The 22,110-nt window shown below is 48.1% G+C and overlaps 1 protein-coding gene across 7 annotated transcripts in view; it reads left to right on the top strand.

Moving 5' to 3' along the window:
• Positions 1 to 22,110, top strand: part of FRMD4A (FERM domain containing 4A) — a 673,627-nt gene that overhangs the window by 631,996 nt on the left and 19,521 nt on the right. For all 7 annotated transcript variants that reach the window (XM_066384150.1, XM_066384151.1, XM_066384153.1 and 4 more), the window contains 5 exons: positions 2,783 to 2,905; positions 10,994 to 11,222; positions 14,288 to 14,344; positions 17,514 to 17,751; positions 18,836 to 19,003. In XM_066384150.1, the coding sequence (XP_066240247.1) occupies positions 2,783 to 2,905; positions 10,994 to 11,222; positions 14,288 to 14,344; positions 17,514 to 17,751; positions 18,836 to 19,003 (815 nt within the window). The remainder of the gene's footprint in view (positions 1 to 2,782; positions 2,906 to 10,993; positions 11,223 to 14,287; positions 14,345 to 17,513; positions 17,752 to 18,835; positions 19,004 to 22,110) is intronic.

Below are 22,110 nucleotides of genomic sequence, written 5' to 3'. Positions count from 1 at the left end.
TTATGTTACATGTTTTGTTATACTTTTTAGAATTCGTAAAAAAGAGGGGTTAAAAGATTATAAAAAAGCCCACAAAAAAAGTTATCTTTTTATATATATACATACATTCTTAGTAAGATTAGTAAATTCGGCAAGTCCCGGCACGAACATGTTAAGTTTTTTCATTCTTGTGTTTATGAGAAACATGAGCCTGATGTGTCCTAGCGATTTCTTCAATGTTTGGGCATATATTTAAAAGACAAACTCTCATTTCCTGGTCAATACATTGAAGAATTCCTCTCTTTTTACTCTTAATTGTGTTGAGTGCAGAAAACCCCCACCATACATATCATCTTAACTTTACACCAAACAAAGGATAGAAGAAACTTGCCTTCAGTCTTTCTGGGGAACATGGGGGCAGTGTAAACAATCCAGCACCACAGCTTAACAGCCTTTTGCAACCTAATCAGGCAAGTGAGGTGGGGGTTGGGCAGACTGTCAGCTTACAGCCAGTTCCCCACACCTCTGTCCCCCAAAATCTAAACCCCAGAAACCCTGTTGGTTTTCTGGTCCCCAAAAAGCACATATTTCTCTGGAATACCATAGGGCGCACCTGGAAATCTTCTAGGGCACACCAGTGCACCCTGGTGCACACTTTGAGAGCCACTGCCCTAGAGAGCTAGCAGAGCAGTCAGAACGTGGTGGAGTGGGAGTATTTGTCAGAAATACCAACATAAGAATATGAGAGGAACTAAGCCAAGCCCCCACAACAGTACGTGAAATTCCTCCTTCCTCATGTGGCTCTGGTTCTGTGTCAAATCGGATTAAATGTAGAGAATCAAGGCCTTGACTCATCTACCTTGAAGCAGATGGTGAAAAATTGGTAGTCCCTTTTTTTAAAACATGTTTTATTTTAAAACCACAGATGTTTTAGACTTATAAATCAATAGCCATCTTAGTAACTTTCCCCTGCTTTTTATAAGTTTCGGTGTAAAAAAGAAAGTCCTAACAATATAAAATCCTCAGTGTATGTTAATTATAAACTGACTTTTAGAAAAGCATATAAAAATGTTGCAGAATAAACATATAAAAACTTTAGACGTTAGAAAAAGAAAGAAACATAAGAAGATTGCAGAGCATTGCATACTCAAGACAGTTGGCTCTTGTGCTCCAAAATGGTTGCAGTGAGGGATAAAAAGTTCAAGGCTGCAATCTCAGATCATCACACACAAAAGGGAAGGGACCCAGGATATCGGAGAGTGGGGTGCTTGTGAACCCCAGATGCACTCACATGCACACGCCGTTGCACATACCATACACCTCAGTGTGTGCATGTGTCTGAGCACACACACAACCCAGTGCACACATGCGCACACACAGCGGAGGGGAGGAGAGGCCATATCACTCCTTTTCTAGAGGCTGAGTCAACGCCTGGAATCTGATGGTCTGGGCTTCCTGCCTGTGGGACACTCGCCCTGGTGTACCCAGCACAACAGCTCTTTGTGTGGATGATGAACTATGACCTCTTTTGTGAGTTTGTGCAGCACAGCTATGGATTTGGGACTAGAAATCAGGGCTGGGCTTCTCCTGGGCCTGACACTTAAGCCATTGGTAGCTCACAGTGACTCTCAGGATTTTCTGGCCCCTGGAAGTGACTCCTTACAGCTGATGCCTTGGCTCCACCACATTGATTGGCTGCTGACTCAGATTTGATATTTTTTTAAGTGAGAGAGAGAGGGACAAACAGAAAGGGAGAGAGATGAGAAGCATCAACTTTGTTGTTGCGGCACCTTAGTTCATTGATTGCTTTCTCATATTTGCTTTGACCGGGGGCTCCAGCTGAGCCAGTGACCCCTTGCTCAAGCCAGCGATCTTGGTCATCAAGCCAGCAAACATGGGGTCATGTCTGTGATTTCACACCCAAACTGGTGAGCCCGTGCTCAAGCCGCCACCTTCCCTGGGTCCTCAGTGTCTCAGGTCAACGCTCTACCCACTGCACCACCACCTGGTCAGCCCACACATAGTCCCTAGTATGGAGCCCAATTCTAATCCGGATTCACTTCCTGGACTCAGTGTTTGCAGGGTCAATGTCACTAAGTCTGTCAACTAAGTTCACTGCCATTATAGTCACAACTATTAGATTGTCAGAGCCCAACATACACACACAATAGCCCTGTATTAAGCCTTGTCAATATTATGTGTTTGAGTTTGTACTGAAATATTTGTATACATTTAATTCTTTTAAGCTCAGCCTGTTCCCTGAGCATCCAGTCTGATTGGAATAATTATCATCATATGCATTTTTCTGGACTTCACCATATAGATTCCAATCTTCCTAAGAAAGCTCACTAGATAGACATTGTAATCTCAAGATATTTACGAGGCAGGATTTGAGGCAGTGGGAAGAGCACCGGAGCTAGAAAGCCCAGAGATCTTGGCTGTGCTCCTTCCTGGCAGTATGCCTGGCCTGGCACACCCTGGGCCTGCAAGAAGCACTTGGGAAACTAACAAATGAAATGTAAGTTTTATGATGAAAGCCAAGGTTAATTCTGTTTACCTGACACATAGTCACTTTGGAAAACACTTTTCAAAGTGCATCTTTTCTGTGAAGAAAGGACTGCTCTTATCCATTTTTAGAGAAATGAAATGTCATTTCAGAAGCTCTTATTTAAGGACTTTGCTTGAGAGTACTGTCTCAAATCCATGCATTGAAGTGCTTGTGTGCGTTTGTCCTAGAAACCAAGCACACGCCCCCTCTGATTTCTGATTTCCATCTTCTCCTTGTGCTGTTGAACGTTTGCAGGAACTGACGGGCAAACTGCCCGCGGAATATCCTCTGGATCCAGGGGAGGAGCCACCCATTGTTCGAAGAAGAATCGGAACGGCCTTCAAACTGGATGAACAGAAAATCCTGCCCAAGGGAGAGGTGTGTCCTTCTTTCTTTCTTTCTGGTGTTGGATTCTGTCAACATAAGAAACTTGCAAACCTATAAGAATTTTTTTGAGTTTATTTGAGCCAAACTGTCGACAGTTGCCAGAGGCAAAGTCTCAATGGATTGAGAAAGGGCTGCGTAAAATGGTGGTTTCACCACTTATTTTGTACATTAGAAGCAAAGGGGAAGGTGTATGGAGGTTACATGAAGTTGACTGGTGATAGATTAGGGAGGCGGGAGAAAGCAAAGGGGGAATCACTGAGATTGGATAAAAAGTAAAAATGTATATACAGGGCGTCCTCAGATTATGACACAGTTCCATTCCTGTGACAGTGACATAACCAGAATTTTGGTGTAAGTCGAAGTACACGCTAGCCTAAGTCACTTACCTATCCTATCAAAATTGTAAGGCCAGTAGCCACGGCCACCACCACAGCCGCCTGGCCTGTGTAGGTTCGCATTTAATCTGGACAGATCATAAAGAAACTGCGGAGCCAAAAACTGGTGGGCCATTTTCCTTTATTCTAGACTCGTACCAGCCAATGAGTAAAAAACAAACACACGGGCACCAAAACCCACTCTTTCCGCTTTTTTTCTAGAATCAAAGGCTTCCACCTCACCAGCCTTATTCACCTCTGTTCCCCATCTCCTTCTCCTGCACAAACTGGCTTCTCCTTCAGCACTCTGCCATTTGGGCTACCTCCTCTCCTCCACGTGGCCTCCTTGCCCTGCTACAACATGGGCTCCTCCTCTCTACAAGAATGTGGTCACTGTCCCCAAATGGCCTCCTAGCTCCTTTTAAAACCTTTCGGCCCGAAAGCCCTCCCCTAACACATTAGCATAACCAAGCCCCTTCCCAAACAAGAAGGGCAATTAGCTGTATCACATGAGAGCATCACCACGTGAGAGCAGTGGCCATCTTTAACAGAGTGAGCATAAACTAATTTATCTGCCCAACAATAATCTAGAACCTAAAAACACAACTAAGCCACAGAAAAAGGGAAAAAACATAAATATGCTGTACTGTACACTGTACTGCATGTTCTTCTGCCACGCACAACCAAAGTAGTTTGCCCATATAGTTCATAAGTAACAATGCTAACAGCATAAGCCAAAGCACTCATCTCTCCATTTTTTAAAGTTTTTATGAAAGTGAGCATCATAAACTCTAAACGTCATATGTTGAGAGACTGTCCTAAAGGAGGACCCCCTGTACTGAAACTTCTTTCACACGGGTATGGGTAAGATAGTTAACAGTTAATTAACACGATAATAATAACTATAACGAGGGGGTGTGTTGGTTCCTGCCTTGGTGGGGTGCTTGCCCTGAGGGGCAAAAAAGATGACCTTACGCATCCAAGGCCTGTTACCAGGTGCCTTAGTGTCGATGCAAAAGACAACAGACAGGCTTGGTGAAGGTCAGCATGGACCTTAGTTAGAGAAAAATAACTCTCTTGGACCTGCCTACCCACCATGAACTGCTTTTAGTTAGAAAGTTTTAAGTTCAGACCATCCTGTGTGGTCACTTTAGGTCTCTGAGTTCACAAGGCCACCATGCAGGGCTCACCTGAGCTTGTCAAGTTTAGTCTGTGGCCCCGTCTTTCTTTTCTTTTCTTTCTTTTTTGTCCACAGTTCTTTCATTGTCCTCATTTGGCTGTTTGTTGGGGCTCCCAGGTTTTCTGTACCTTTCTGCATTCTACACAGTGCCAAGTGCCCTTTCCTTTTTCTCCGGAGTAGGTTTTGTGTCTTGTTATATTAGTGGATTGGTCAATATGTGACTCCCTTGGTATGATTAGCTTGCTTGAGCATTCGTAAACATTTCTATTTTTGTGGAAGTTGTTTGTCTAAAATGATAGGCCTGTAGTAAGCTGCGACCCCCAGGCCGCAGACCGGGACCGGTCCGTGGGCCATTTGGTACCGGTCTGCAGAGAAAGAATAAATAACTTACATTATTTCTGTTTTATTTATATTTAAGTCTGAACAATGTTTTATTTTTTAAAAATAACCAGATTCCCTCTGTTACATCCATCTAAGACTCACTCTTGATGCTTGTCTCAGTCACATGATACATTTATCTGTCCCACCCTAAAGGCCGGTCCATGAAAATATTTTCTGACATTAAACCAGTCCATGGCCCAAAAAAGGTTGAGGACCACTGTTCTAGAGAACATTCTTTTTTTAATTATTAGTAAGTGAGAGGCAGGGAGGCAGAGAGACAGACTCCTGCATGCGCCCACCAGCAACCCCGTCTAGGGCCAATGCTCTGCCCATCTGTGTGGCCAGTAGTCACAGCCATCGCCATCACAGCCATGCAGATGCAGGTTCCCATTAGATTCAGATAGATGGTAAAGAAACAGTGGGGCCAAAAATGGTGGGCCATTCCTTTTATTAAAGTCTTGCACCAGCCTACAAGCAAACACAGAGAAAAAACACTTCCTTTTCACTCAGAGCTCCCAAAACCACTGACACATTCTCCGGTTTCACAACCAGGAGAATCTTCTCCAGTTTTTCCTAGAATCAAAGGCACCACCAGTCTCAGTGGAGCTCGCAAAAGCCCCTCACCTCTGTTCCCCATCTCCTTCTCCCTTCTCTCTGCACAAACTCTGCAAAACTATGGCTTCCTCCCTTCTTCACAAACTTTCAGGCATGGAAACCTCTCCTCCAGCAAACATTAGAAAGACAATGACCCGGCCCTGGCCAGTTGGCTCAGTGGTAGAGCTTCGGCCTGGCGTGCGGAAGTCCCGGGTTCGATTCCCAGCCAGGGCACTCAGGAGAGGCACCCATCTGCTTCTCCACCCCTCCCCCTCTCCTTCCTCTCTGTCTCTCTCTTCCCCTCCCGCAGCCAAGGCTCCATTGGAGCAAAAAGATGGCCCGGGCGCTGGGGATGGCTCCTTGGCCTCTGCCCCAGGCACTAGAGTGGCTCTGGTCGCAACAGAGCGATGCCCCGGAGGGACAGAGCATCGCCCCCTGGTGGGCGTGCCAGGTGGATTGCGGTCGGGCATATGCGGGAGTCTGTCTGACTGCCTTCCCGTTTCCAGCTTCAGAAAAATACAAAAAAAAAAAAAAAGACAATGACCCTTCCCAAGCAGGAAGATAATTTGCAATTTCACAGTTCACATACCTGGTGCTGCCCAGAGCCGTTTTTTAACACTAAAAGTGAGCAAATTTAAAAAATACAAATTTTACAAACTCATTTGCCCAACACCATCTGTGGCCGTTGCTTCATTGCTCAGCAACTGAACTATTTTAGCACTTGAGGCAAGGCCATGGTGCCGTCCTCAGTGTCTAGAGCCAACTTGCTTAAATGAGCCATGGCTGCCAGGGCGCGGGGTTGAGAGGCAGATGGTCACTTCTCCTGTGTGCCCTGACCAGGAATCAAACCCTGGACTTCCACACACCGGGCCTGTGCTTTACAGCTGAGCCAACTAGCCAGGGCCAAGAACATTCTAGTAATCCCCATTGCATGTCTGTTTAACAGCATCCAGCCCTTTGTTACTAGGAGCTTGCTGGGGGTTAGCGTGAAAATGTCCGCAGGAATGTGGGTGCCTGAAGTCAGTGGGAAGGGTGGACCGGTCTCCTGAGATCTGCACAAGGACACCCAGGGGGCTGGTGGTCGCACCAGGATGCTTGATCCAAGTCTTAAGCTTCACCAGGCAGTTTCCTATTCTTTTTTTTTTAATATTATCTTTATTTTTTTATTCATTTTTTAGAGAGGAGAGAGAGTAAGAGAGAGAGAGAGAGACAAAGGGAGGGGAGCAGGAACCATCAACTCTCATATGTGCGCTGACCAGACAAGTGCAGGGTTTTGAACCAGCGACCTCGGTGTCCCAGGTCAACACTTTATCCACTGCACCACCACAGGTCAGGCCAGCAGTTTCCTATTCTGAAAAATAAAGTTTATAGTCTTTATTTCTTTGGACTCTCCTAGGATTAAATGAGCCATTATATGGAAGAAACTTGACGGGATTTACACCTGGTTGGTGATCAGTAGACATGAGGAGCTTGACGTGGAGAGGGGATGCTACAGGCAGGCGCAGTGCTGCGGGAAGGGGCGAGGTTATATCAGAGTCAGAAATAGGGTGACAGCGGGGGCATTTAGAAGACCATCTGGCCAAGTAGTTCTCAACTCCATTGTCATCAGAATTGCCTGAGGAACTTCCTCTCCCCTGTGCTGGGAAGACACCAGGCACTCAACCTTTAAGAGCAGCCCCTGCCTTCGTGAGTGTTCCCCTCCCCCAGCCCTGCTGTCCTCCCCGGCCTCTGACCACATCTCACCAGCTGCTCCTTCACACTTGTCAGCAAAGGGTGCTGTTGGTTCATCGAGAATTCAGTGTCCATCACTTTCTTCCTCACCCTTCCTTATATATATCGTTGCGAAATCGCTCAAAGGAAGGACTGCAGAATTAGCTGGCGTGCTGCAGAGTAGCTCTGGGAAGGAAGAGCTCCCCGTTTCTCCTGGAAGCACACTGGGCTGTTCTGGTCACATGGTGGGAGGCTATTCTGTGCAGACAGGGCCGCCAGGGTGTGCTTGTCTTAGTTTAAGCAGAGAGAATTTGTCCTGGGCATCCTAAGTCTTGGGGTAGTGCCTTGGCTCAGGGCTTTCCAAACAGCTGCCAGGTAGACCCCACACAGAGTTGAGTCTTTCTCCCCACTGACTTGTTTCAGGCTCCAGGTGGGGGTCCATCCCAGTGTTCTTCTTCCTCCTAGGGAACAGAGCAGCTGGCATCGGAAGGATCTGAAAGTTATTTCCTAAATAGTTCTGCCTAATCTTCACCTTTCTTTCTCACTCCTGGTTTTTGCTTCCTTCGGGCTTAAATGACTCCAAATTAAACCAAGCTAAGAAGTCTGTGCTGAATGGAGGCCCAGCCCATGCATTGTGCCCCAGGCCTGGTGTTCTGTTCGGCCTCTAACTATACTGCTCACAAAGATGAGGGAATATTTCAAAATAAATACGAAGCAATAAAATATCCCCTCATTTTTGTGAGCAGTGTAGAAAGACATTGATTCTGGCAAATCCACCAGTGTGCTCGTTGGTAGCTAGATGAGTTCCTGTCAGACTTCGGTATGGCTGTGAGTCACGGAGGGCAAGGTGGGGGCATGGTCTCCCAGCTGGCAGGTCAGACTTGAAGAAGCTGACTGAGTCACAGAGAGGACAGCAGCAAATGCACTGTCCCATGTCTTGTCCTCTGGGTCCGCAGGGAATTGTCTGACACAGATCCATTTCCCCCGAGACCAGTACTCTGTTTGAGGGAAAATTCATCCATCTGTGTGAAGGTAGGGCGGGGGTGCACAAGGAAAGGAAGGAGAATGCCCTGACTCAATCCTAGGAGCAGGGGACACTGGTTCCCCCGCCACCCACCATCCGTACCTCACAGCCTGAGCAGAGCTGTTATGAGGAACAAGTGTGAGAGGAACACTGGAGCTCGCAGAAAGAGCTCTCTGTTAGGTCGCCAAAGGAGGGACACATAAGGCCTGGTGAATTTTGTTTTTGTTTTTTGGTTTTTTTTGTATTTTTCTGAAGCTGGAAACGGGTTGAGACAGTCAGACAGACTCCCGCATGTGCCCGACCGGGATCCACCCGGCACGCCCACCAGGGGCGAAGCTCTGCCCACGAGGGGGCGATGCTCTGCTCCTCCGGGGCGTCGCTCTGCCACGACCAGAGCCACTCTAGCGCCTGGGGCAGAGGCCAAGGAGCCATCCCCAGCGCCCGGGCCATCTTTGCTCCAATGGAGCCTTGGCTGCGGGAGGGGAAGAGAGAGACAGAGAGGAAGGAGGGGGTGGTGGAGAAGCAAATGGGCGCTTCTCCTGTGTGCCCTGGCTGGGAATCGAACCCGGGTCCCCCGCACGCCAGGCCGATGCTCTACCGCTGAGCCAACCAGCCAGGGCAAGGCCTGGTGAATTTTATAAGAAGTTTATGCCTCTGTAGACAGATGGGCTGAGACCCTATGGCAGTGGTTCTCAAAGTGTGCACCAGGGTGCACTGGTGTGCCCTAGAAGATTTCCAGGTGTGCCCTGTGGTATTCCAGAGAAATATGTGCTTGTTGGGGACCAAAAAACCAACAGGGCTTTTGGAGTTTAGATTTTTGGGGGACAGAGGTGTGGGGAATTGGCTGTAAGCTGACAGTCTGCCCAACCCCTACCTCACTTGTCTGATTAGGTTGCAAAAGGCTGTTAAGCTGTGGTGCTGGATTGTTTACACTACCCCCCATGTTCCCTGGAGAGACTGGAGGCAAGTTTCTTCTATCCTTTGTTTGGTGTAAAGTTAAGATGATATGTATGGTGGGGGTTTTCTGCACTCAACACAATTAAGAGTAAAAAGAGAGGAATTCTTCAATGTATTGACCAGGAAATGAGAGTTTGTGTGTCTTTCAAATATATGCCCAAACATTGAAGAAATCGCTAGGACACATCAGGCTCATGTTTCTCATAAACACAAGAATGAAAAAACTTAACATGTTCGCACTGGGACCTGCCGAATTTACTAAATCTTACTAAAAAATGTATCTATGTATATAAAAAGATAACTTTTTTTTGTTTTGTTTTTTTATTTTTTAACCCCTCTTTTTTACGAATACTAAAAAGCATAACAAAACATGTAACATAGGCCCTGGCCGGTTGGCTCAGTGGTAGAGCATTGGCCTGGCGTGCAGGAGTCCTGGGTTCGATTCCCGGCCAGGGCACACAGGAGAAGCACTCATCTGTTTCTCCACCCCTCCCCCTCTCCTTCCTCTCTGTCTCTTTCTTCCCCTCCTGCAGCCGAGGCTCCACTGGAGCAAAGTTTGCCTGAGGATGGCTCTGTGGCCTCTGCCTCAGGCGCTAGAATGGCTCTGTTTGCAGCAGAGCAATGCCCCAGATGGGCAGAGCATCGCCCCCTGGTGGGCATGCTGAGTGGATCCTGGTCAGGTGCATGCGGGAGTCTGTCTGACCGCCTCCCTGTTTCCAACTTAAGAAAAATACAAAAAAAAAAACAAAACCATGTAACATAAAAAAGTTTTTTAATGTCAGAATAAATTTAATTTTGTTGTATTTATTTCATTTAATTACCATAAATGCATGCTTGGACTTTATATTTTTTTCTTTAATATTTGACTTAGTTATTATAACATATTTCTCAGAAATTTGTATATAGTGCGCCTACAGTTATTTGTAGGATTTTAAATGCACTCGACTTCAAAAAAATTTGAGAACCACTGCTCTATGGAGTCAGGAGCGAGAGGATGAGAAGTGTCATTCTATAGAGGGCTGATTTAGGGTGTATTTCTCGCTGCAGGGGGATGACTTCTGTTACCTGTGGTGGTTTAAACAATGGGGGAGGGAGGGTGGTGGTGACTAAGTAAAGAATGTGCAGATGGGGGGTGACTAACTGTCAGGATGCCCCAGGGTTGGGCGGAGTAGGACATCCATCAGGATGCTCAGGGGGAGTCACAGGACTGCCCTGTGCTGAGTCACCCACCGTCCAACCTGGCTCGCTGAGGCTTTGGTAAGGGGCCATGCACCCGAACCTGACACTTTCAAAGAGACCTGCGTGAGTGGAAATAACCCAACGTGAAGGGCTCAAACTGTGAGACAGAGGGGTGTGCAGGAGGGCGGGGAGAGGGGCGCCTTGGAGCTCCCACCGAAGAGCAGGACAGAGAGCTGCCCCGAAACAGGGCTGCATCCTATGCCCAAAGCCGACAGGAAACACCAACCCAATAGGTCTGACTTCCACCAGGGCCTGGTCTTCATGAGCCTTGCTGGAGACCATGGAAATGAAGCCAGGCCACCCGGCGGCCCTCGGCACAAGGGCTCTGCTTCTTAGTGATGGATCTCGTGTGTACACATCGTTGTCTCCAGAGTGGAACAGGGGTCAGGAGTCTAGAAAGTGGGTGTGCCTCAGGGCACCAGCTTCCAGAGATTTTAGGAACAGGGCCAGTGCGGGGTCAAGCAGGGTAGGACTTGGGCAGTGCAGCTGCTGGGTTCCTGGTGCCGTGGCCCTCAGAAGTAGGGAAAGCTGGCTCACAATGGGATGGGGACAGGGTCGGAAGGGACAGGGGCCCCCCTGCCTAGCATCCCCTCAGTGTAATGCTGGCTCTTCACTCACAGGAAGCCGAGCTGGAACGCCTGGAAAGAGAGTTTGCCATTCAGTCCCAGATTACAGAGGCTGCCCGCCGCCTTGCCAGTGACCCCAATGTCAGCAAAAAACTGAAGAAACAAAGAAAAACCTCTTATCTGAATGCACTGAAGAAGCTGCAGGAGATTGAGAATGCAATCAACGAGAACCGCATCAAGTCTGGGAAGAAACCCACCCAGAGGGCCTCACTCATCATCAACGGTCAGTTCTGAGCCCCCTCCCCACGCCAGGCTGCCCCCACTGCCCTGGGAAACTTGTGCTCGTCCTGTGAGTGGACCAGAGGCCTGTTCCCGGCATGACCTAAGCCAGTGCCTTTCAACTACAGGGCCACGTACTGCTGGCAGTCTGCCAGAAATGTCACACCTGCGATCTTCATACGGCACCCGGGTGCTCAGCTCTTTCACAGACCAGCGCATATTTCTGGCAGAGCGGCACCTTTGCAGACCGACAGTTGAAACCCACTGACCTAAGCAAGCTACTTAACCACCCTGTGCCTTCATTTGTCTACCTATAAAATGGAGCTAGTAAGTCCATAAAGTGCACTCAGGTCCATAGATGAAAGAGTATGCCAATCAAACTATCATTATTACTATTTATTGCCTCCCTGGGAGAGCCTACAGCCATAAGCTAAAGCTCCTTCCAAACCTCCAGGGAGTTAAGCCAAGAGAACCGAGCCAGTCTGGTCCAGTCTGGTCCAGTCTGAGCTGCCCAGGCTCTGACATTCTCAAGACCCAATCCGCCTTCCCCAGTCCAGAGGAAAAAGTGACCAAGTGCTCCACTGCAGGCCAGCAGCCCTGCCAACCGTCTGTCCTCCTCGGTGCCAGGGGATTTTGTCCCAAAGCTGCAGCTGGGAGGCCTGGGCTGCCCACGCTGCTGGTAGAGCCTTGAACTCGATCAGGAGGGATTAGGAATTTGGGTGATTATATTTGGTAAACACTAGAAGGAAAGACCCTCCCCCCAATCAAGCAACAACCATCAAGTTTCCCAAATGTTAAAATCCTTGGTTTCCTAAAGAAGCAAATTCTTTGAAATATTTATATTTATGTATATAGCAAGTATTCCTTCATTGTTTTTGCATATTTAAAACACTTTGCTTCAGAAAGACAGAAAGTAGGATGGTGGTTACCAGGAGCTGGCGCAGGGGAAATCGAGTCTTAGTGTTCCCGGGGACGAAGTTTCCGTTTGGGAAGATGAAAAAGTTCGAGAGATGGGTGGTGGTGATGTCTGGACAACAATGTGAATGTACCTAATGCCACTGAACTGCAGAAAAAAATGGTTAAAATGGTAAATATATGTACAATGGTATGTGTATTTTACTACATATATATAATCTGCAACCTAAAAATGTGAGCATGCTGGAGAAGCAACGGTACACTAGACCCCAAGATGCCAAAATCAGGGCTCTCTGTGTGCTAGGTGTTCGTAATCCATCAAGCAATACAACTAAAGAGAATGCCTAGTTTAAAAAAGAAGAGATACGCCTGACCTGTGGTGGCGCAGTGGATAAAGCATCGACCTGGAAATGCTGAGGTCGCCGGTTCAAATCCTGGGCTTGCCTGGTCAAGGCACTTATGGGAGTTGATGCTTCCAGCTCCTCCCCCGTCTCTCTCTCTTCTCTCTCTCTCTGTCTCTCTCCCTCTCTCTCTCTCCTCTCTAAAATGAATAAATTTTTAAAAAATTTAAAAAAAAAAAAGAAGAGATACCATTAAAAAACAATCCCTTTGCTTTAGTAAATGTGGAATAACCATCATTCTCCCTCTCACCTTGCTGTCCTTGGCCAACACTTCGGTACTTTCCCCCCACTTCCTAACAGACCTGTAGTTCAAAGCCCTTGTCCTTCTGCCCCCCTCAAGGCACTCGGGGGTCCTGGCTCTAGGGAAATATCCAGGGTGGCCCACAGAGCCAGCCTGGAGGGGTGCTGCCGAGACAGGCAGCTCACTGGTTGGCCACAGAAGAGCCCGTTGTCCAGCGAGCCCAGTGAGGGCTATCTGTGAGGGCTGCCGACAGTCTGTTTCACATTATGATCTGTACTAACTGGTGAGTGACTGCTCCCATCTAAGCCTGCAGCCTTTTTTTTTTAACCCCTCAAGATAATATCTTCTCTATTTTGCTGCCTCTTTCAAATAATGTTTTCATTATACAAGCCCATTTGAATTAGGATAGTAATTAAGCTTCTTAGTTCCTTAGTATGGTTTTTTATTTCAAAAGATCAAACAGGCCCTGGCCGGTTGGCTCAGTGGTAGAGCGTCGGCCTGGCGTGCGGAAGTCCCGGGTTCAATTCCCGGCCAGGGCACACAGGAGAGGTGCCTATCTGCTTCTCCACCCCTCCCCTCTCCTTCATCTCTATCTCTCTCTTCCCCTCCTGCAGCCAAGACTCCATTGGAGCAAAGATGGCCCGGGCGCTGGGGATGGCTCTATGGCCTCTGCCTCAGGCGCTAGAGTGGCTCTGGTCACCCAGGATGGGCAGAGCATCACCCCCTGTGGGCGTGCTGGGTGGATCCCGGTCAGGCACTTGCGGGAGTCTGTCTGACTGCCTCCCCGTTTCCAGCTTCAGAAAAATACAAAAAAGAAAAAAAAAAAAAAGATCAAACACTAAACTTGATATCTGAAGACCTGGGACCTTTTACTAATGTTGCCAGGAAAATAGAAAAACTCTGGGCAAACCAACTCCCTAGGTGTGCCTCAGTTTCTCCAGCTGTTAAAGGGAAGGATTACCTTACTATCTCCCTCATTGGCATGCTTTTATGGTTAATCGAATGGTTTCTGTGAACATGAGTTTTGGAGATAGAAACTATATTTAGCAGCTTTTTTTCCTCTATTAATGACTTAAGATGTTTGTTGAGAAGTCATTCATTGCCCCGTGAGCAAAGCCAAGCCCCTTACCGTAGTTTCATGTTTGTATAGTACATAGCGGTTTACTTCCTCTGGTTCAGTCAGAACGTGTCCTGGTGTTGGGCTGCGACAATGTTGTGGCCTAACCAGGCCAGGCGGCCTCTGTGGACGTGGATCTGCTCAGCACTGCGGTGCCGTATCATACAGGAGCACAAAGTGGCACGCTGCAGTGCCATGGGTGGGGGGGGGGGGTGAGCCGACAACCTCACAGGTACTGTCAAAAGAAACAGCCAACAGCATTTTGATTGCATTTCATGGGTTCTTTCTGATTAGAAAGAGGAGGACATGGGATGGTGCTAACTACATGATTTTGATAGACAAGGCTTTGTAAGGGATGTAACAAAACTCTTAGATGTTTGCTTTTGTCTTCTCAGATGGAAATATTGGCAGTGAAGACAGTTCTCTCTCTGATGCCCTCGTTCTGGAGGATGGTAGGTTGTCTACTTCCTGCTTGGGAACGGGTCGGGGGCACAGATTAAACTGGGATTGAGGTGTGTGTCCTCTGGGACAGATCAGCCTAAAGCCAAGAGCTGGGACAAGATGGCAGCCAGGTCCCCTGCAGTTCTCTCACTTCCTGTTGGTTGAGAGTGGATGGGTGCTAGGTAAACTTTGTCTACTGGAATGTTCATATTTCCTGTGGCTGAGAGATAAGATTTAAGGGGATATTTAGTGAGTAGTACTTTACCTCATTAGTTGCCAAAACCACATTTTTAACTAAACAGAGAATCTGAACACCATACATAGTTTCCTTTGGAGTATTCATAATTCCTGGAGGAGAGAGGCAGACATTGGCTTAGACCACAAATCAGAGACTGAAACCTGCTGGGAGAGCCTAGAAGTAGCAGGAAAAAACAGAAGTGAACCACCCCCCTGCCCAGACCCCACCCCCCCCAACCATGCCTCACAAACCCCCAAACCCTGCCTCACCACCCCCCAACCCTGCCTCAGCCCCCCCACTCCCTGCCTCAGCCCTCCACTCCCTGCCCAGACCCCACCCCCCAACCCTGCCTCAGCCCCCCACTCCCTGCCCAGACCCCACCCCCCAACCCTGCCTCAGTACCCCACTCCCTGCCCAGACCCCACCCCCCAACCCTGCCTCAGTACCCCCCCAACCCTGCCTCAGCCCCCTCACCCAGACCCCACCCCCCAACCCTGCCTCACCAACCCCCCAACCCTGCCTCAGTACCCCACTCCCTGCCCAGACCCCACCCCCCAACACCCTGCCTCACCACCCCCCAACCCTGCCTCAGCCCCCCCACCCAGACCCCACCCCCCAACCCTGCCTCACCAACCCCCCAACCCTGCCTCAGTACCCCACTCCCTGCCCAGACCCCACCCCCCAACACCCTGCCTCACCACCCCCAACCCTGCCTCAGCCCCCCCACCCAGACCCCACCCCCCCAACCCTGCCTCACCACCCCCCCAACCCTGCCTCACCAACCCCCCAACCCTGCCTCACCAACCCCCCAACCCTGCCTCACCACCCCGCAACCCTGCCTCAGCCCCCCCACTCCCTACCCAGACCCCACCCCCCAACACTGCCTCACCAACCCCCTATCCCTGCCTCACCACCCCTACCCCCTGCCCAGACCCCTGCCCACCACCACAGGCTGGGGAGGAAAGAATTGAATTCCAGACGAGATCAGGCACGTTCAGGGTGGTATGGCCATAGACAAGAATTGAATTCCAAACACAGAACCATTTCCAAGCATGTTCCTGTGGATTTAACCCCAAACTTGGGAGGCCAGGCCATTAATGAAATGGAAATATATTAATTGGCAGGTTTGGTTTTGTTTTGTTTTGTTTGTGGTTTTTTTGCCCCACAGGAAACCTCAGATGGACAGGGATAAGTGGCTATTCAGACAGAAAATTAAAAGGTCTACCCAAGTCAGAGTCCTGAGAGGAATTGCAAGAATAATACTTGCTGTTGTAGGGAAAGGCTGGTGGGTTATTTACCCCATTGTCTTGACCCTGCTATTAGCTATGAGATCGTAATATTTTTCTACTGTCAGCATTATTGCCTGGGAAGGGAGAAATGTGTGTCTCAAACAGGGAGCTGTGCTTTGAATATCAGATCCAGCCCTGTTTTGGCCTTTGTGGACTTCAGTCCCTCTAGGAGAGGGAATGAAAATGATTTCATGAGATTCCTTTGTAACAGAGGAGTTGGGGAAGTTGTATATTGTCATTGGCTAATTCTGATGCATGGTTTGTGATTAGCTTCTTCCCCATGTCCCAGACCCCCAGACTACCAGGGGCATTACTGCCTCACCCAGACCCCTCACTCCCGTCACAGCCACTCCCTGTAGGGGTTCTCTCCTTCCCTGACCTGAGAGGTACAGGAGGAGTGCAAGCATACCACAGGGTCAGGTCTCACGGAAGGGGGATTGAGAAGTAGGCTGTGGAAAGAACAGTATTTGGAAATGGATTTAAGATTGGGTGAATGCTTATGGGGGTTGAGGTTTGCTTTGGGGTGTTGTTTCCCTCGAACTCCACCTCTGCCTTCAGGAGGAACACTGAGTTTCCCTTCCTCTCTCTGCTCAGCACTGCCCTCCCCGGGCTCAACACCGGGTCCCTTCCTTAACCCCTCAGGAGCCCCTCTCCAGGCCTGCACGTGTGAGCCCTGCCAGATGACTAGTTCTTAAACCGGGGTTTCTTCCTAACACATCCATGCTTCATTTACCTTGGCTTTCAGACCTAGTCCTGATGCCTGGCCAGGAATTGACTGCCCCATGTCAGTTGGGGCAGCTTCCTTATCTCAGTGCTCACGGCAGGGATGTTGCACATGCACTGACCAGAGCTCTTCCCTCCCTCCCTCTGTAACAGCTGGATGTGGGCCTGGCCTCTTCCCTCCTCTCGGCCTGTCCACTGCCAAAATCCTTTCCAGACCACAGTCCTTCCTTGACTGGCTGAATTCACTTTCTCCAAAAGTCCTATAGCACATTGATGTGTTAGAGCGTCACTCCCCTGAAGGCAGGGCATGATTTTCTATTTATCTGTCATAGTTGTAGCCCATCTCCTTCCAAAAGAACCTAAAGCAGTTCCAAAATGTACAAAGATAGTTCTGGAACAAGCAGAGTAGATACCTAGAGCCACCCAGTAGATAATTATGCTCAGCAGACATGCTTTTATTCATTTTTTTTTCTAACACATTTATTGAGCACCTACTATGTGGCAGTAATCATTCTAGACACTGAGGCTATAGCAATTAACAGATTTACAAAGCCCTCATGGAACTGAATGAAACCTCCCAAAGTAAATCAGACACTTTCTGTCTATTGAAAGAAGACTTAAAATGATGATGACATTTTGCTATTCAGTGTGAAGCAGTCATTAGTTGATGATATTTAATGAAATTCGGGCTTATGCCATTTGTAGCTAATTAGAATTGAGCCTTCTCTTCCCATTTAATGCTGCTCAGAGTTGAGGTTTGGTTTGTTCTGGGTTGACTTGTCTTGGCAACTGGGGAAGCATCACAGGCACCTTCAAGACTAGATGCTGGTATTGCTCCCAGGGGTTGATGTTGGGGCAGAGGTGGGAGGGGCCTGTTTGGGATCAGTAGGAAAGGTGACGCTCAGTTTCTCTCTTTCCGTCTTTGTGCAGAAGACTCTCAGGTCACCAGCACACTGTCCCCCTTACAGTCTCCTCACAAGGGACTCCCTCCTCGGCCACCATCACACAACAGGCCTCCTCCTCCCCAGTCCCTGGAGGGACTCAGGCAGATGCACTATCATCGCAACGACTATGACAAGTCACCCATAAAGCCCAAAATGTGGAGTGAGTCCTCGTTAGACGAGCCTTATGAGAAAGTCAAGAAACGTTCCTCCCACAGTCATTCCAGGTGAGCTGAGTGGGGAAGGCCAAAGGAGGTCATGGGCCACAGCTACTGAAAGCACCAGAGGGCTGTCCCAAGTAGCATCCACAAATGACAAAATCCAAATCAGCCTATTCCTCCTTCTAGGGGTTGCCTTCCGAGAGTGCTGCTGACCCTGTCCATGTGCAGATTTGTCATTCAGAAGGAAATTGGGGTTTCTGGCTCATAGTTAACATATTGGCAGATGACTTTAATGTTGTTAAATTCCACAGCAATTACTTGGGAAATCTTGGGCAGCGTGATTCCAAAATGGCAAGTGAAAGCCTACTCAGAGGAATCCAGAAGTACCATACTTCCCCATGTATAAGACGCTCCCATGTATAAGATGCACCTTAATTTGGGGGCCTGAAATTTGAAAAAAAAATGTATTACATAAAGTTATTGAACTCAAGTTTTATTCATCATAAAATTCATACAACTCCTCATCCACACGAAAAAGCGGGAGATGCAAGTAAAAAAAATCTACAACCACTGTATAAGACACACCTAGTTTTTAGACCCCAAATTTTTCAAAAAAAGGTTTGTCTTATTCATAGGGAAATATGGTAGTTCAGAACCCTAATCCTCAGCCAACAGAATTCTGGAGCCAAACAGCTGTAGTCTTAGCTGTGCATTATCAGCTCATTACTCAGCTGATCTTGGAGAGGGCGTTTTTTAAGGCATTTCTGGTCAGCTTCTGTTTTTCTCATTTACTTCAGTTGTACCCTATCAAGCTCCAGATGGGTACAGAGACAAGTAAATATTTGTCTCTTGTAAACAGAAACACGTTCAGGACAGTGGCTTCACAGAACAGTCATGCTCCCTTGCTAGCCAAGTCTGACAAGAGTCTTCATCTCACTTTGCCCAAGGGGTCAGGGATAAGGACCTCTTCCTCTTCCCACTTCCGGGGGGGGGGGGAGGCTGAGAAGCAGAATAGAGATCTTAGGGAGAGAGGGAGTCCTGAGCAAGCTTACCCAGCACCAAAGTGGCTGTCTGGAGGCTAGTCAGCTCAGCTCCGGGAGCAGGAGGGAAGCTGTGTGGTGGGGACCAACAGGCCTCCTCTGGTTTGCAGCAGCCACAAGCGCTTCCCCAGCACAGGGAGCTGTGCTGAAGCAGGAGGGGGAAGCAGCTCCCTCCAGAATAGCCCCATCCGCAGCCTCCCTCACTGGAACTCACAGTCCAGCATGCCGTCCACACCAGACCTGCGTGTCCGGAGTCCCCACTATGTTCATTCCACGAGGTGAGTCCACCCAGCCCTCAGGCCACTCCCTCCCTGAACCAGACCCTCCATTCTAAAATTTGGCATTTCTGGCACTGGCCAGTTTGCTCAGTGGGTAGAGCGTCAGCCTGGTGTATGGACATCTCTGGTTTGATTCCTAGTCAGGGCACACAAAGAAGCCACCATCTGCTTCTCTCCCCCTCCTCCTCCCCTTCCCTCCCCTCCCCCTCCCCCTTCTCTCCCCTCCCTCTCCCCCTTCTCTCCTTATTCTCTTCCCATAGCCAGTGCCTTAATTGGTTCAAGCGTTGGCCCCAGGTGCTGGGGATAGCTCAGTTGGTTCAAGTGTCAGCCTCAGGCACTAAGGATAGCTTGGTGATTCATTCGCAACAGGGGTTACTGGGTGGATCCTGGTCAGGATGCACGCAGGAGTCTATCTCCCCTCCTCTCACTTAAAATAGACGGATATCTAGATGATAGATAGATGATTGATTGATTGATTGATTGATAGATAGATAAAATTTGGCATCTCTGCCTCCCCACCCCAGGACCAGATAACAGTGAACCAGAGCCAGGCCTGAACTTGTGAGGTAGTTTCTCCTTAAAATGAAGCAGAATTTAAAACTGAGCTGGCGGCAGCCAGCCAACATTAGCCAAGAGCCCCATCATATCCTACAGTCTGTGCCCAGTGGGCGCCTGGAGTCGCCTGGAGAATCCCTGCAGACAGTGAGCAAGTATGAGCCTAAGGGAAATGCAGGCAGGAGAGGCCAGCAGGATTAGCCAGGAAGCATGCTGGGACCAAAAGGACCTTGGACAGATGGGTGATGGTTACTGGAGAGTCCTCATGTAACTTTCTACTGGGCCCTAATTTATCCTGAACTTTTTAATACCTCAAAGTACATATAAATTCATTAAGGAACAAAAGAAACAGGCAAAAGTGATGCTCCAATGAATCACATTTTCATTTTCCAAGAGTCAGAACCAAAGCTGTCATTCCATTTTAGCAAAAACTGAGTCCATTGGGATCATACCTCAAAGGACAGTTGGTATGATCTTCCATAATGAACCATTTTATATAGGATAGAGCACTCCAGACAAAATTCCCTTATTCATTCATTCATGCAACACATTTCTACATATAAAGTACCTATATGTAGCAGGTATTAAGGGGATAGAGCAGTAGAAAAGACCACACCCCTATTCTTATCAGACTTACATTTTAGTTGAGAGTCACAGTAAAGAAATATACAGTGTGTTTGTAAAGTCATGGTGCACTTTTGACCGGTCACAGGAAAGCAACAAAAGACGATAGAAATGTGAAATCTGCACCAAATAAAAGGAAAACTCTCCCAGTTTCATACCTATTCAGTGCAGTTGGATGTGGGCTCATACACAGATTTTTTAGGGCTCCTTAGGTAGCTATCCCGTTTAGCCTCTACTGACCCGTCACTGACTAATGGCCTACCAGAATGGGGTTTCTGTACCAAACTGCCAGTTTCCTTCAACTGTTTATCCCACCGAGTAATGCTATTCCTATGTGGTGGCGCTTTGTTATAAATGCACCGATATTCACATTGCACTTTGGTCATGGATTCAAATTTAGCGAGCCACAGAACACACTGAACTTTCCTCTGTACTGTCCACATCTCCACTGGCATGGCCGTGGGCTGCTCTACTGTATACACGGTGTTACGTCATCATCTGCGCATGTGCACATGCTGCCACATCATCCTACAGAAACTGGGAGGGTTTTCCTTTTATTTGGTGCAGATTTCACATTTCTATCATCTTTTGTTGCTTTCCTGTGACGGTCAAAAGTGCACCATGACTTTACGGACACACTATATGTCAAGTGGTGATAAGCACTAAGGAAAATGAATAAAGCAAGGGGCTAGGGAGTGGAGGGAGACATCTTTTATTTTTAAGTGCTAGAGAAAGAGACAAGGAGAGACAGGAAGGTAGAGAGATGAGAAGCATCAATTCATAGTTGCATCACTTTAGTTGTTCATTTAATTGTTTCTTATACATGCCTTGACCGGGGGGGCTCAAGCCAAGCCAATGACCCCTTGCTCAAGCCACCGACCTTTGGGCTCAAGCCAACAACCATGGGATCATGTCAGTGATCCCACTCCAAAGCTGGTGAGCCTGCACTCAAGCTGGCAACCTTGGAGTTTCCAACCTGGATCCTCAGGTCGACACTCTGTCCACTGCACCACCACCAGTCAATCTAGAGATCATCTTTTAAATACACTGCTCACAAAAATTAGGGGACGTTTCATAGCTTCATATTCATTTTGAAATATCCCCTAATTTTTGTGAGCAATATAGAAGCATTGGAGAAGCTTTCTCTTATAAACTGAACTTTAAGCAGAGACCTAAATAGATGGGGAGCAAGGTCTGAGACCATCTTAGGGAACAGCAAGGTCAAAGCTCTGGACACAGGCCTGAACTTGGCATGTTCCCAGGAGGCCAGTATAACTGGAACACAATGATGGAGTGGGGTGGGACTAGAAGAAGGCCACATGGTGGGGACTTTGCATTCTTCCCTGGGTGACTCACAGAACTGGAACTCACGTCTTCATGTAGCTGGCCAACAAGCCACCCTTAATTTCACATGTGACCCTAGCATTGTCTGCAGTATTGATGGATATTTATAGTCTAGACTCAGATAAGCAGAAGGGATTATGAACAAAGTGGTAAGTTTTTGCATCAACCTTCTGTTTTAGAGTCTTCATGATAATGGAAATCTGTTTATGTGGGTTTCATAATAGTATTCAGCCTGAACTATGCCCCTGCTACTGTTTTTGAACTACAAAAATGGGCATTTCATATGGTTTAACATAATACTAGAACAGGCATTTTCTTAGTTCTCTTTGTATCTATAGAATCCCTTTCCACTTAAAAAAAAAAAGTCCTGACAATTGGCACGCTTTTGTCAGAGGAAACCCCTGTGTGGGCTCTGTCTTCAGTCCCACCTCCCACAGAAAATCAAGTCACAGCAAAGGCCAGGCTTGACTCCAGGGATCAGCATTGCTTTCCTCCCTCCTCCTCTTCATCTGGGAACAATGGGAAGCACCTGCATTTTCAGGGCAACCAGCTTTGCTGTTTCCCAGCTGCATGCTTGCTGGAGG

Source organism: Saccopteryx leptura, chromosome 5 (genome assembly GCF_036850995.1).
Source record: "Saccopteryx leptura isolate mSacLep1 chromosome 5, mSacLep1_pri_phased_curated, whole genome shotgun sequence".
Taxonomy (NCBI): domain Eukaryota; kingdom Metazoa; phylum Chordata; class Mammalia; order Chiroptera; family Emballonuridae; genus Saccopteryx; species Saccopteryx leptura.
Note: the sequence above shows the minus strand (reverse complement) of the source record. Positions and strands in the feature narration are given on the sequence as shown.